A 13628-nucleotide genomic window follows, 5' to 3' on the forward strand; every position below is an offset into this window, starting at 1 on the left:
AAAGCTTCCTCTCTAGGGTCATAATCAAAAGCATCTTTTCTTATAACTTAGCACTCAAAAAAAATGCAGTTTTTTCAGCTTGCCAAAACCCAGGGAACAAAAGCCCTCTCTTCTTAAGAAGAACAATAAGTGAATTTACAGAAATTTGGACAAGTCTCTTGAACTCCCGGGAGTCACCTAGGAGGTGTACAAAAATCTAAAATTCCTATCAATTTTTTTATCATCTGTCTTCAAATTGGCAAGAAAGAATCAATATAACATTAATAATTAAAACTCTAAAAGAGGTACTTATTTAAGAGTTAAGAATCAAATTAGCAACAAACAATTTCATCCTAGTAATTATTTGGATTAGATACACCTATTGGATCTTAAAGTAAGATTATTCTTAGCTGTCAATCTGGCATATTACATCAATTTAAATACTGCTCTAACACAAAGAAAACCAATAGTGTAATTCAATAAGATCTATAATCTGTATTACAGCATGACTCCATGAATTAAAAAAACAACTCAATTTATTTTCACTCACATTAGACCTAAAGCAGCATGACTTGTCTCTTTAAAAGAGAAAAAAAAAGCATAAAAATTTACAAAATATTATGATTCTTGTGTATTAAAAATGTTCCTCTAAGTATCCATGTACCCATACTGCTGTCTTTAGAAGAATGTACATATGGAAGTGTTAACCCAAAGTTCTTTCTGGCTGATAAAATTTTACTGGACTCTTACTTTTTGTTTACCTAAATTTTCTATTTTTCACAATAAGCATGCATAACATCTAAATTAAAAGTTGTTTTGAAAATCTAGGGCTTTACAGTGAAAGCAAGAAAACTATCATAAAAAGAAAAAGTGAGAAAATTTTCATAAAAAATGAACACTTCAATATACAAGGAATAAGCATAATTCTAGAAGGTTGATTCATGGTCTGCAATGGTCAAGTGGTAAAAGAACACAGATAATTTATCAACTATTACACTTGTCAAAAATAACAGGATTACAGAATGTCAGGGTTGGAAAAGATCTGAACAAAGTCACTGAGTGTCATGTCTCATCTCCCTTCCATGTGATGTCTGAATTATGGAAAATAAAAGTTGGACCAGACAAATAAAGACCACTAATCTCTGAAATGCTTTGATTCCACTAAAGGCATTTGGTTGTGATGGGTCCCTTTTCACTTTGAATTCTTGTCCTGATTTCTAAGGTGTTAATTAACCTAATCAACTGCGTATCTCTCTTGACCATTTAGATTTTAGAGTCACTAAATCGCACTGGCATTTACCAATGGATCACTATACTTTGTGACAGCCTTCTGCCAGGTTACCACCAACTTGATGAGTGTTATGACCGACTTTATTAGTTTCCAACTAGGTGGTAAAATTATGCTTGAAGTGAGTTAGGGACCTTATTCATATTCAGATACCACATTTCAAAAATCTAAGACAACATTAATGGTAAGAGGAACCATTATTTTTAACTTTTACATATCCAGAGTTCTTTTAAACCTATGTAGACATAGGTTTTTATCTTATACCACTGCTGTACATATATTTTCTAAAAAATTGAAATAAGTTGGTTAAAGTATTCCTAAAACGTATTCAGATTCGGAACCCTACTCCTTCATCATGTTTTGACTCAACGTCTATGATGTCTGATTTTTCCCTCACAAAGTCATCCTCTGTACCACTGAAAGCACTGGAGATAAAAGCATTTCTCCAAATTACCTGACAATTGTCTCCAGGCATTTCATCTAAGGCACTGACACCCATTCTGCAAACTAAACTCATAATTTTGTTTTTCTCAATCACATAAACTGTGACTGGAAGATGAGCAGCTTCTGTTCACAGACAGCAAGAAATGTCTGACAAATTGATACCTGACACCCAAACAGTAGTCTTTGCAACAGATGAATCAGTCAGGCTCACTGTTATTACTTTGAAATTTTTCCCATCTATTCCAAGGGATGTGACCATTTCTCCTGCCTTCAGTAGGTCATGTAACAAACAAGCAATCCTTTGCACATAGTTCACTAACAAGTCTTCAGATACTTGTGGGCATTTTTAGGTCTTGTAAATCACTTGACTGTTTTGCAAGAAAATACAGAATTGCAGTCATTCATCCAACAGTGAACACTACCTCGCTAACATCAAACTTTCACCCTGCTGTATTTTGTTACTTTCTTCGTACACAACTTTTTTCTCATTATTTTGTTGAAGACATTTTAAATGACAAACCAATGTAATGTTAACAATACATGTAACTCAACTGAAACTCACACACTGGCAAGTATATCACAACTACCACCTGGCTGGCAGCAACTGTAAAACACCATTGATCACTGTACCTATCACAGTTTCAGACATTAAAATGTAAAACAGAAAAAGTACACCTTAGAATCAAGAAATCCTTCACTTAATAATGGTTGTGTAGTAACCCAAGGCAGGAGATTTTTTTTTTAAATGAGTGACAGACTCAATTCTTAAGGACTCTGATGAGTAATAATAGGAAGGACAAGGATAGTCAAATAACTATAATACAAAGCAAGATTTGATTTAGACAAACTGCTATGGAATTCAGAGACGCTGTTACAGGAATTCACAGAGGAAGTCAAAATTACTTCCTGCATAGTGGGAAGAATAAGAGAAGAGATCGGAGGAAGGGCTACGAAAAAGGGTCATCTGAGAGCAAACTTGACATGAGTGATGGAGCAAAGTCTCAGAGGAGGTGGATGAATTCATCTTAAGAAAGTATATGTCTTTAGAAATGTATTAAGAAATATATCTTTCTCTTATAATTAACAGGAAAGAAGTGGTCAGAAATTACAAGAAACCTTAAAATGGAAAGGAAGATCTGGAGACAGGTCAGATTAACTGCCTTGGTGAACTGGGAGACAAGGTGTTCATTCAAAGTGAGGAAACAGACACAGGCAACTGGGTTGGAAATGCAATAAGGAGTAAATTAGGTGGTGAGCACCTAGCTGAGGCTGAATTAAATGAATTTTCAATGGAACTAATTAGCCCAGGCTCACAACTTTCTAAAGTTCAGAACAGAAGTAGGAAAAAAAAAAGATAAATTGTGGGATTTACTCTATGATATAATAGCATAAGAATTAGAATGAAGGAATAGAGGACTATGAAAGCATTTCTGAAATATCCAGTCCTAGAGGCCCAAGTTTTGCAGTATTACTGAAGAAAACTCAATTGATTTGGTCTTTATAAAACCAGAATAATCATATATTTATCAAAGACTCTCACATCTATTATCTCATTTCATCTTCCCAATAGATCTCAGACAGAAGATATTTATACATGCTTTTCATAGCTATGGAAACGGACTTCAAAAGATTGACTCCCAAATCACCCAGCAGATCCTGACCCGAAGCCACTCAACTGTAAGCCTGTACTTTCCTGCTGCACCACAGCTGCTCCCCCTGCACACTTTCTCCTCCACAGTCCACTCCGGAATCGGCTGCCCAGTGGTCCGCCCTGGTATCAAAGCAAATACCACTGCACTCCCACTCTCCCTTTAGCCTGAGTTTCTAGGTCTTATATAAGGAACAGACTCAACATTTTAAATGTAAAAAACCTTAGACTGATAAAATGACAGGGCAAATTAAAAGGAGGGTATAAAAGGGTACTTAATTAAATCAAAATTTTAAAGTTTAACATATTTAATATTTACAATGTGTGTAACACTTCTTTATACTTGAGATATGAGTACCAGACACTGACCGATTTCTCAAGGCAAGCCACACAAATCCTCATATTCGGTCTCTAAAAGCTAAGCTTCCAAAGTGTGCAAACAAAGGCGATGATTTTTGTCCTTGTTAAAACTACAATTAGAAACAACCCAAACGTCCATCAACTGATAAATGAAAAAATAAAATGCATATCCATACAATGGAATATAATTTAGAAAGAAAAAGGAATACAGTACTGAAACATGATACAAAATGGATAAACCTTGCAGATAGTATACTAAGTAAAAGAAGCCAGTTACAAAAGACCACATATTGTATGATCCTGTTTATATGAAATGTCCAAAATAGGCAAATCAATAGAGACAGAGTAGATCAGTAGTTGCCAGAAGCTAGCAGAGTTGGGAGGAACTGTGGAGTGACTGCTAATGGGGATGAGGTTTCTTTTCAGGATGACGAAAATGCTCTAAAATTGTGGTGATGGTGGTACAGCTTTGGCAAGACAGTAAAAACCACTGAATTGTCACCTAAATGAGTGAATTGTATGGTACGTAAATTATACCTCAATAAAGCTGTTAAATATTCGCAATTAGCAGGTAGTTCCACTGGTCATGGGTGTATTGGGTGTGTGTGTGTGTGTGTGTGTGTGTGTGTGTGTGTGTGTGTGTGTGTGTGTGTGTGTAGACATATATACATGCATAACTAATTAAAGTGTGGAAGAATATAAGAGCCTACTTTGAAAGAAATTAAATGATTTAATAACCCTCTCACAGTTCAGTGATAACAATAAGTTAGTCTGAGGCCAAGACCTCCAACAAACTCATCCTGTTTCCCACACTCTCACCACCAGATAAAAACACAACTGGCTGCCATGTGTCTCCCCTTTCATTTTCCTCCATTCCACCCTCCACTCCAAATTTATAAAAATGTCCCATTTCATCCTGGCATTCCAGAACATTCGGGCATCTCGTGACTATGCTTAAAAACTCACTCTTATTTCCCTGAACTCTGTTTCTCCTCCGTTTCTACCCTGTACTCCGTTAAGTTTTGTGTTTAAAAACAAACACTACCCAATGAACTTACAGGAATGGCCTGATCCAGAGTAACTGTGCAGCAGAGCCACAGCCTTGCAGAAACTCAGGCTACCATATGTTCTGCCTTTACCCAACTCGGGATAAACCGTTTCTGATCTTGAAAATGTTCGGGGCAAAATGAGAAGATTTTCCCTTCCTAATACTTGATTCTGAATAACCTGAAGCTGTTTTCCAAGAACCCTAGGAAAGCAAAGGTCCTTGGGTATATTCTTCTCATAAAAAAATTTCTTCTTAATTTGATATTTTAGATTAGACATAATCTATCATTCTAGAGTACTGTGAACAATTTTTAAATGAACAAATACCAAAGATTAAATAACATGTTGCTGTTAGCATTTAAAATTGGTACAATTCATTCAGAAGGCAACAACAACACCCACCAAGGTCAAAATGATGCTAAAGTTAAGGGAGTAATTCATTAGAAACAAAAGACTTCCTATAGGGAGAGCTCTACCACAGCTTTAGGTGTGTAAGTATAAAAAACACTGGGGAAGATGTAGAAATCCAATAGAAATTGAAAAGTTTGGTCAATTATGGTACAGGAACCCAACAGAATGCTGCGTCTACTAAAAAAAGTTATAAAGATGAGGTAGAAACATGGGTAGCATTTATCATATAAAGTGAATCGTAAGAACACAAAATGGTAACTATAACACAACACTATGTCATCTTTCAAAAACACATCATCTTCTTAAATTGTCTTTTAAAAAATTTGGAAAAATGACTCACCTCCAAATCTCTCATTATAAAAGGTTCCCCATCCATTCTATTTGCTCAATTAAATTTTTCTTTCTTTTGTCTTTCTGGCCATCTCTACTTTCTAGTATAGCTGTGTTTATCTCCTTCACTCATTCTCTTGATAAAAATTGCACTGCCAGTCATGCTCTCTTTTCTAACTCTAGGAAAAATATCTATATAAAGGCTACATTTGCAGCAACATGGATGGACCGAGAGACTGTCATACTGAGTGAAGTAAGTCAGACAGAGAAAGACAAATACCATATGATATTGCTTATATGTGGAATCTAAGAAAAGGGTACAAATGAACTTATCTACAAAACAGAAATAGAGTTACAGATGCAGAAAATAAACTTATGGTTACCACGGGGTAAGGGGGAGGGGGAAGGGATAAAGTTGGAAGACTGGGATTGACATATACACACTACTATATATAAAATAGATAACTAATAAGGACCTACTGTATAGCACAAAGAACTCTACCCAATACTCATAATGGCCTATATGGGAAAAGAACCTAAAAAAGAGTGGATATATGTGTAACAGATTCACTTTGCTGTACAGCAGAAACTAACACAACATTGTAAATCAACTATACTCCAGTAAAAATTAAAAATAATTTAAAAAAAAAAAGCCTACAGAGCAGAAAACAAAGTCCCCAGTGACTGCTGCACACACTCGCCACATCCTGCCCTGATCCCTTTGTGAACCTTACAAAGCAGCAGGAGACAATGGAAGGAGATGAGGAATGGCACCAGGCCTCAAAGCTATTTCTGGTTATTTTTGCTGCTCTCTTAGCATGCACAGAAAACAGAAATTTTAAATAATCAACTACTGCAAGTTTCTTACCTATTGCATGAATCTGACTCTGGTGAAGAAAGAGCTACCTCTTGAATATCAGTACAACTGGAAGAATCATCTGGTCTGTCAGGCTCTAGTTTCCCTGGGGAGTCCAGCTTTGACTGAGGGAAGTGGTTTGTTACTGAGGGCATATCTGAGAATTTCATTTTATTATCTTCCTGTCCTAAAAAGGAAAAAAGAAATGAAAGAAAGAAAGAAAAAAAAAGAAACATTTAAGAGTATCTTAAAATTTACAACTTCTGTATATTTATTATTTCCACAACATTTAATATTGCTATTTGGTAAAATAGAAGTTTACGGAACACTGATTCCAAAACTCTAGTGACAGCCAGAGAATAAGAATTAGCACTACACTGGTGCTATCTGGTTATACTGTCCACCCAATGTATTTCCAGGTTAATTAATTCAAAAATAAAATGTTCTTTAAAACCAGGAGCAGGGAGAACCTTATAATTCTAGTGAGACTTTTATTTACAGTATTACTAAAGAATTCCTGAATATTTCACAGATCAGAGAATAGTGATAAACATAAGAAACATGACAAAAAAGGATTAACGATTCAATTAATAAGAGAACCACAATATTTGTCACTGACTGCTGAATGGTAGTGAATCCATCTGGACATTTTTCTAAATCTGTTATACAGAATCTAATATTCACTGGGGAAGAGAAAAACTAATCAGACACAACCAATATATCTGTTTGATCCAACACATGTCACATTTCTACACATCCCTTGTCATATTCTCACTTTCTGAGGTCTCTTATTGCAGATAAAGGCCCAGGAAAGCTGGGGGGATGCAGACACAGTGTTTGCAGGAATATGACATGGAGATGTGACCAAATATCTGTGAATATGAGTGCAGAAAATCATCTCTGTGCAGGATTCTTCAGTGTCCAGGCCCCTCCCTCACGACGTGTTTCAGGGCTCTGCTGGGACTTCACTTGTGCTGGCTTTAAGATTCAGGGACCGAGTGAGTTCTTGACATGCCTGACACGTGCTACTGGGATAGAGCCCCCTTTCATGTGTTTGCTCACAGAAGCAGAGCTTTCACACATCACTCATGCACTTGTGGAGGCAAGTGACCTTTAACAAAGGACACCAACAAGAACTGTCAAGGTTTTGTTATAAAGATAAAGTTTATGGAAAAAGAATAAGACAGATTGTTCAAACAAACAAAAACCTTTCCAACTCCATATGGTCAAGATTTTTCCAGAAATAATTATAAGTTTTCGTTACACTCGCAAACAGCATACATCACACAAGAGTATAATTTCTAAAAATAAGCTCCTGATGTTGTCTGGCTTTCGCTAAGCCTGCTCATTACCAAAACAAAACCGTACCCTCTAATGTTTATCTGGGAAAGGGAAACAAGCAGTTAACTAAGAGGACCGTCCAGGATCTCTAGGATATTCTCTTGTAAACAGACACCTAGGACCAGGTTGAGAGGAATCAATCACTCAGTAAACCCGGTGAACCCAGGCACCTCTATCACTCAACTGGCTGGGAGAATGCAATCAAGCCGGCAAACCAGGGAGCAGGAATTCAACATAAAACTACCTTTTATTTTTGCACCTGACTTATATTCTTCTCTTACTTCTTCCCCTCTTATATAAGCTTCTACAGGATAAATTCCCTCTTGCAGACAAATACCATTCAACAACGGTGGGCACTGAAAGTCAGTTATCCTTCATATCTGCCCATGGATCTCAGGACGGAACTCCAAATAAAGCTGAAAACATGAGGCCCCGACATTAAACCTCCCTAAAGAAACGTAACAAAAACAGATGAAGGTTTTACTTAACAGGACACATAACTTGTTCACTTATATTGGTACTTTAATGAGCAAGTTTACTCTAAAGAGCAAAAGTTACACTGGTTGTATGATGCTATACAAAGCCCAACCTTTCGGTCTGTGCCAGTCTGTCTGCCTCTCTCTCACACTCCCCAGCCCTCCCAGACACACGCGTTCATGCGCAGCTATCTACCAGCAGCACTCATCTCTGAACCCCAGACAGAGCAATATTCACGTGCACATACACAAAGACTACACCACCCCTGACTACAAGCAATCAATCATTTTCAAAAGAGATTCAGCCAATAAACAAAAATATTCTCTTAATCCGAGATATTAAGCCAGATTTTCTCAGGAGCTCAACTACTCTCTGACAATGTCCTTTAACAACTGCATGAACAGATTTAACTTGTTCACAAAGACCATGAAGTATATACTTATACTCAGGCAGCAACCTACTACATGACACCAGGAGAACTGAGGACAAAAATAAAGAACGCAATAGCACTGAAAGAATAAAACACTTAGAAATAAATCTAACCAAGGAGGTGAAAGACTTGCATGCTGAAAACTACAAAACATTGTTGAAAGTAATTTTTAAAAAGACAAAAATGAATGACAGACATCCTGTGTTCATGGAACGGAAGACTTAATATTGTCAACATGTCAAGTAACCAAAGCAACTAATCAATGCAATCCCAATGGCACTTTTTGCAGAAATAGAAAAATCCATCGTAACATTCACATGGACTCTCAAGGGAACCAAATGGCCAAAACAACCTTGAAAAGGAAGAATAAAGTTGGAGGAGTCATACCTTCCAACTCTGAAATTTGTTACAAAGCTATGGTAATTAAAACAGTATAGCACAGGCGTGAGGCTAGACATACAGACCAATCAAATAGAACACAGAGTACAGAAATAAACCCTCACATACATGGTCAATTTTCAACAAGGATGTCAAAAGCATTCAACAGGGAAAGGACAGTCTTTTTAACAAATGGTGCTCAGAAAACTGGATTATCTACATGCAAAAAGATGAAGATGGACCCTTACTTACACCATATACAAAAATTAACTCAAAGTGGACCATAGACCTAAACATAAGAGCTAAAACTATAAAACTCTTCAGAGAAAACACATAGGAAAATCTTCATGACATTGATTTTGCAACAACTTCACGGCTATAACAGCAAAAGCACAGGCAACAAAAGAAAAAATTGATAAACTGGTCTTCATCAAAATAAATCACTCTATGCATCAAAAGATACTATCATGAAAAAAAAAAAGATACTATCATGAAAACAAAAAGACAACCCAGAAAAAAGCTGAAAAATATTTGCAAATCACATATATAAGGGATTAATATTCAGAATATTTAAAGAACTCTTAAAACTCAACAACAACAAAAAAACAAGCCAATTAAAAAATGGGCAAAAGACTTGAACAGACATTTCTCCAAAGAAGAAAAACAAATGGCCACTAACCATATAAAAAGATGCTCAACATCATTAGTCATTAGAAAAATACAAATCAAAAAACCACAATGAGATACAAATTCACATCTACCAAGATGGCTACAGTAAAAAAAAAAAAAAAAAAAGGAAAATAACAAGTGTTGACATGCATATAGAGAAATTGGAATCCTCAAGCTTTGCTGGTGGGAATGTAAAATGGTGCAGCCACTATGGAAAATAGTTTGGTGGTTTCTGAAAAGGTAAACAAAGAATTACTATGTGAACCAGAAATTCCATTGCTAGGTACATATCCAAAAGAATGGAAAGCAGAGACTTGAACAGATACATGAACACCAATGCACAGAGCAGCATTATTCACAACAGCCAAAAGGTGAAAATAACCCATTACAGATGAATGGATAAACAAAATGTGGTATATAGATACAATGGAATATTATTCAGCCATAAAAAGTAATGAAATTTTGATATATGCTACAACATGGGGACCTTGAAAACATTGTGCTTAATGAAATAAGCTGACACAGAAGGACAAATAATATATGATTCCACTTATATGAGGTACCTAGAATAAGCAAATTCATAGACAAAGAAAGTAGACCAGAGATTACCAAGCGTTGGTGGGGAAAGTGGAAGAGTTATTATTTAATGGGTACAGAGTTTTCGCTGGAGATGACGAAAAAGTTTTGGGTGTAATAGTGGTGATGGTGATACAACACTGTGAATGTACTTAATGCCACTGAATTGTACATTTATGAATGGTTAAAATGATAAATATGTTTTGTATATTTTAATCACAATAAAGAAAAAATAATAAAGAATTTTCTAGTATACTTTCCTCCATTATGATTGTTCTGTTCACTGGCCCAAATCCTGGCAACATAAATATAATATCAATCTCAAATTTTAAAATGGGTTGAAATTGGAATGTGCTGTGTATTAGCCTTAGATATTTTAGCAGAACATTCCATCCAAAGTTAATAGCAGCGACCTATAATAAAAATAATTTATTCTCTTTGTAGGATACCTAAGGATCTGCAGCAATAAATCCTATACCTCAAGCTTAAACAACTAAAAAACTTCTGATATCTCATTAATGGAAAGGAAGACAGATTTTAGAAACTGTGTCTTCAGGACATCTCCACAATCATTCTTCCCAGAGTAATAAACCTAGTTTATTAATAAACATCCAACAATTGCTATATGTCTAAAAATACTTTTGCCCATTTCAAATACCATTTAAGTCCAAAGTAAATTCCTTTGGTTTTTTCATTTTGATATTAAAAATTATAAAATTCCATATACTTCTGTTTTTAGTTAAAGTCTCTTACCCCCGCATACAGATAATAGCTTTTCTGTAGATTCATCTTCTTCTGTTACTTTTTTTTTTGACATTCCAACAGTTTTCTTATATCCTTTTTTGGCTTGATCCACCAGACGCTGAAATTCATTCTGATGTTTTATACCTGAAATTCAAAAGATCTTCTCAGTAAATCAAGGACTATGAAAGTTACATGTCTATAACCGATGGACTGAACGTCAAGAATAACACAAGCTTGCTCAAGAACAACACCCTTTGGACACACTTACAACGAATTTAAAAGGCCTGGGGAGCTGAGGAAGCATTCTTTTATATCTTCCCCGTTCCTCAGATACTTGAAACATGATATTCCTAGTTTGCAACTGTAGGTTTCTTCCCATATCCCACTCTTTTAAAAAGTCTTTTGATAGAGCATGAAAGATGCTGTTTTCTTAAATATAACCAAAAGACACCATTCTAACTTCCAAGACACAACCGAGTACTAAGAGGAAGAACATTAACTGAGTATAAAAGCAGAAGCTTCTAGGAAAGTTGGATAAAAACATAGGATATCTACTTTAATTCCCCCTTTTTCCTTCACATTTCTTGCCTGTTTCCTATCAGAACCCCTTTAATAATCTAAGATCCCCACCACCACCAATCTACCTTATCTTAGGATATTATAACTAACCAATCTTAATTTACTACTACTTTAACACCTCTGAAAATAATTTAAGCCTGACCTCCAGGTCACCATTATTAATGTACATTAATTTACTCAATAAAGAGTAGCCGTTCGTCATTCGAGCATGGACTTGAACACATCTATTTGTGATTCTGAACCATGGTTCAAACAGCTGAGGCTGTACTTACTTATCTAGCAACCTTAAACACTTAAGTCATGGTCCAAAATGATGTTGTAAATCCTATAAAAATACATTTTAGAAAGATTCATACTGCAAGTAGTTAACACAAAGTTTTGAGACTGTTTTCCTCCAGTAACCATCATTTTCCCTGTAGTGCAATACCATGAATAACTGGGTTTAGGGGAAAATTTGTGCTTCAGTTGAAAACTATGCATTTTCTAGAGCCACCCTTCCAGGATTCCAGTCATCCACTGCCCTTGAGCTATGTTACAGTTCTGTAAATTGTAGATAACTGACCACAATGGAAAACAATTCTTGTCTATAGACAAGCAGAATCCTGTCTAGTGAAGTTGCGACTGACTTCCGTCCCCCTCTGGAAAAAGCCAGTTTTCCCTCCATTTGCATATTCATTTCAATATTCCTGATCTATACATGTGACTGTTCTTTGGACATTAGGGACAGAATGCTCCCAATTCTAACATATTTATGTGCATGGTATGTGTATGAAAACTCCCAGTGAAACTAATGTGTTGGGTTACAAAGTGTCTGGTAAATTTTAAATAAGAGACTGGTTAAAATTTCAGCAAAATATAAGCTGCCCATAAAGATTACTAGAAAAAATGAGCCTTCAGAAACAGGTGAGATCTCATGTAGAATACAAGCTAGGTGATTTCTTTTAAATCCTATTTACCTCTATACATTTGAGAACAATTGCTTTGTACTTGTTCAGCTCCCCGGAATCAATGAGCTACCAGCGCCGCCATCCTTACGTAGCTTGTGTTAGGCAAGCGTAACACAGCACTATGGGGTCTACATAATTTAAGCAGATCAGCCTGGGCCATTCTGCTAGTAAGGCTTCTCCGTTGTGTACTTATGGATTGTGGATTTAGAATGACACAAGAAACTTGCTAAAGTAATCTCGTAACAGTTAAGGAGGCTTAATAACTTTATCTTCTGAAGTAATAAAATCCCAGGTTTAGAAGAGATTTTCTTTTTAAATCTAATTACTCCTACAGCTGGGCTGGAAACCAAAAAGTAAATGGCAACCACAGCTTTGGCTCTGGCCCAAGAAGTCCAATAACCCCTCAAAAAATGAACAATGCCAAGAGATTATCACTAATAAAATTGTTCCCACTCATTTCTCCACCTCATTTTAGGAGTTCTGCTATTTGGCAAGGAGAACTTTAGAGTTTAAAGTCTCAGTTCTGCTGGCTCAATGCCCTGAATTTACCTCTTAAAAGTTTTAAGCGGATCAGATAGTGGTAGGAGCTGACGAATAAGCCCACATTCAACCAAGTCATACTCTTCAAGATTTTTAACACTTGAATCATACCACCTTTTCTGCCTCACCAAGTTGAAATACCATAATCTTTTCTAGTGCCAAGTCAAGCCCTTCATGCCCCAACCACCTTGACTGCTCTTTTTCTAGAGCAGCTTTTACAGCCAGAGTATCTCTGGGTCTGCCCATGAACCCAGGGGTGCACCAAAACCAGGATCCCAAGAGTGGGACAGACTCAATCCTCTAAAGTGATGTCACTGAGATACATACTCATCTACTTTAAATCACAGAATGAGTCTGAAGTCAGTGTCTCCCAAAGTAAAATCTCATGTCTTTTTTTCACCAACTACCTATGACACCCACGCAGCAAACATGGATGAAGAACAGATTAACAGTAAAGGCTAACATCCACTCAGGATTTATTCATTTAACCTGAACTGACTAGCCTCACTTTAAATTCATGATCATAAGTCTCAAACTACTTCATCTGTGCACACATGATCTATCTTCCTGGCAGTTAGCAGGAA

The 13628-nt window shown here is 36.2% G+C and overlaps 1 protein-coding gene across 10 annotated transcripts in view; it reads right to left on the reverse strand.

The window, feature by feature from the left end:
- Positions 1-13628, reverse strand: part of RAD18 (RAD18 E3 ubiquitin protein ligase) — a 106266-nt gene that overhangs the window by 27236 nt on the left and 65402 nt on the right. For all 10 annotated transcript variants that reach the window (XM_082415596.1, XM_082415598.1, XM_082415591.1 and 7 more), the window contains 2 exons: positions 10988-11122; positions 6376-6550 (listed from right to left, as the gene is read on the reverse strand). In XM_082415596.1, coding sequence (XP_082271722.1) covers positions 6376-6550; positions 10988-11122 — 310 coding nt within the window. The remainder of the gene's footprint in view (positions 1-6375; positions 6551-10987; positions 11123-13628) is intronic.

This window comes from Balaenoptera physalus, assembly GCF_965194825.1.
Source record: "Balaenoptera physalus genome assembly, chromosome: 11".
Lineage (NCBI taxonomy): Eukaryota > Metazoa > Chordata > Mammalia > Artiodactyla > Balaenopteridae > Balaenoptera > Balaenoptera physalus.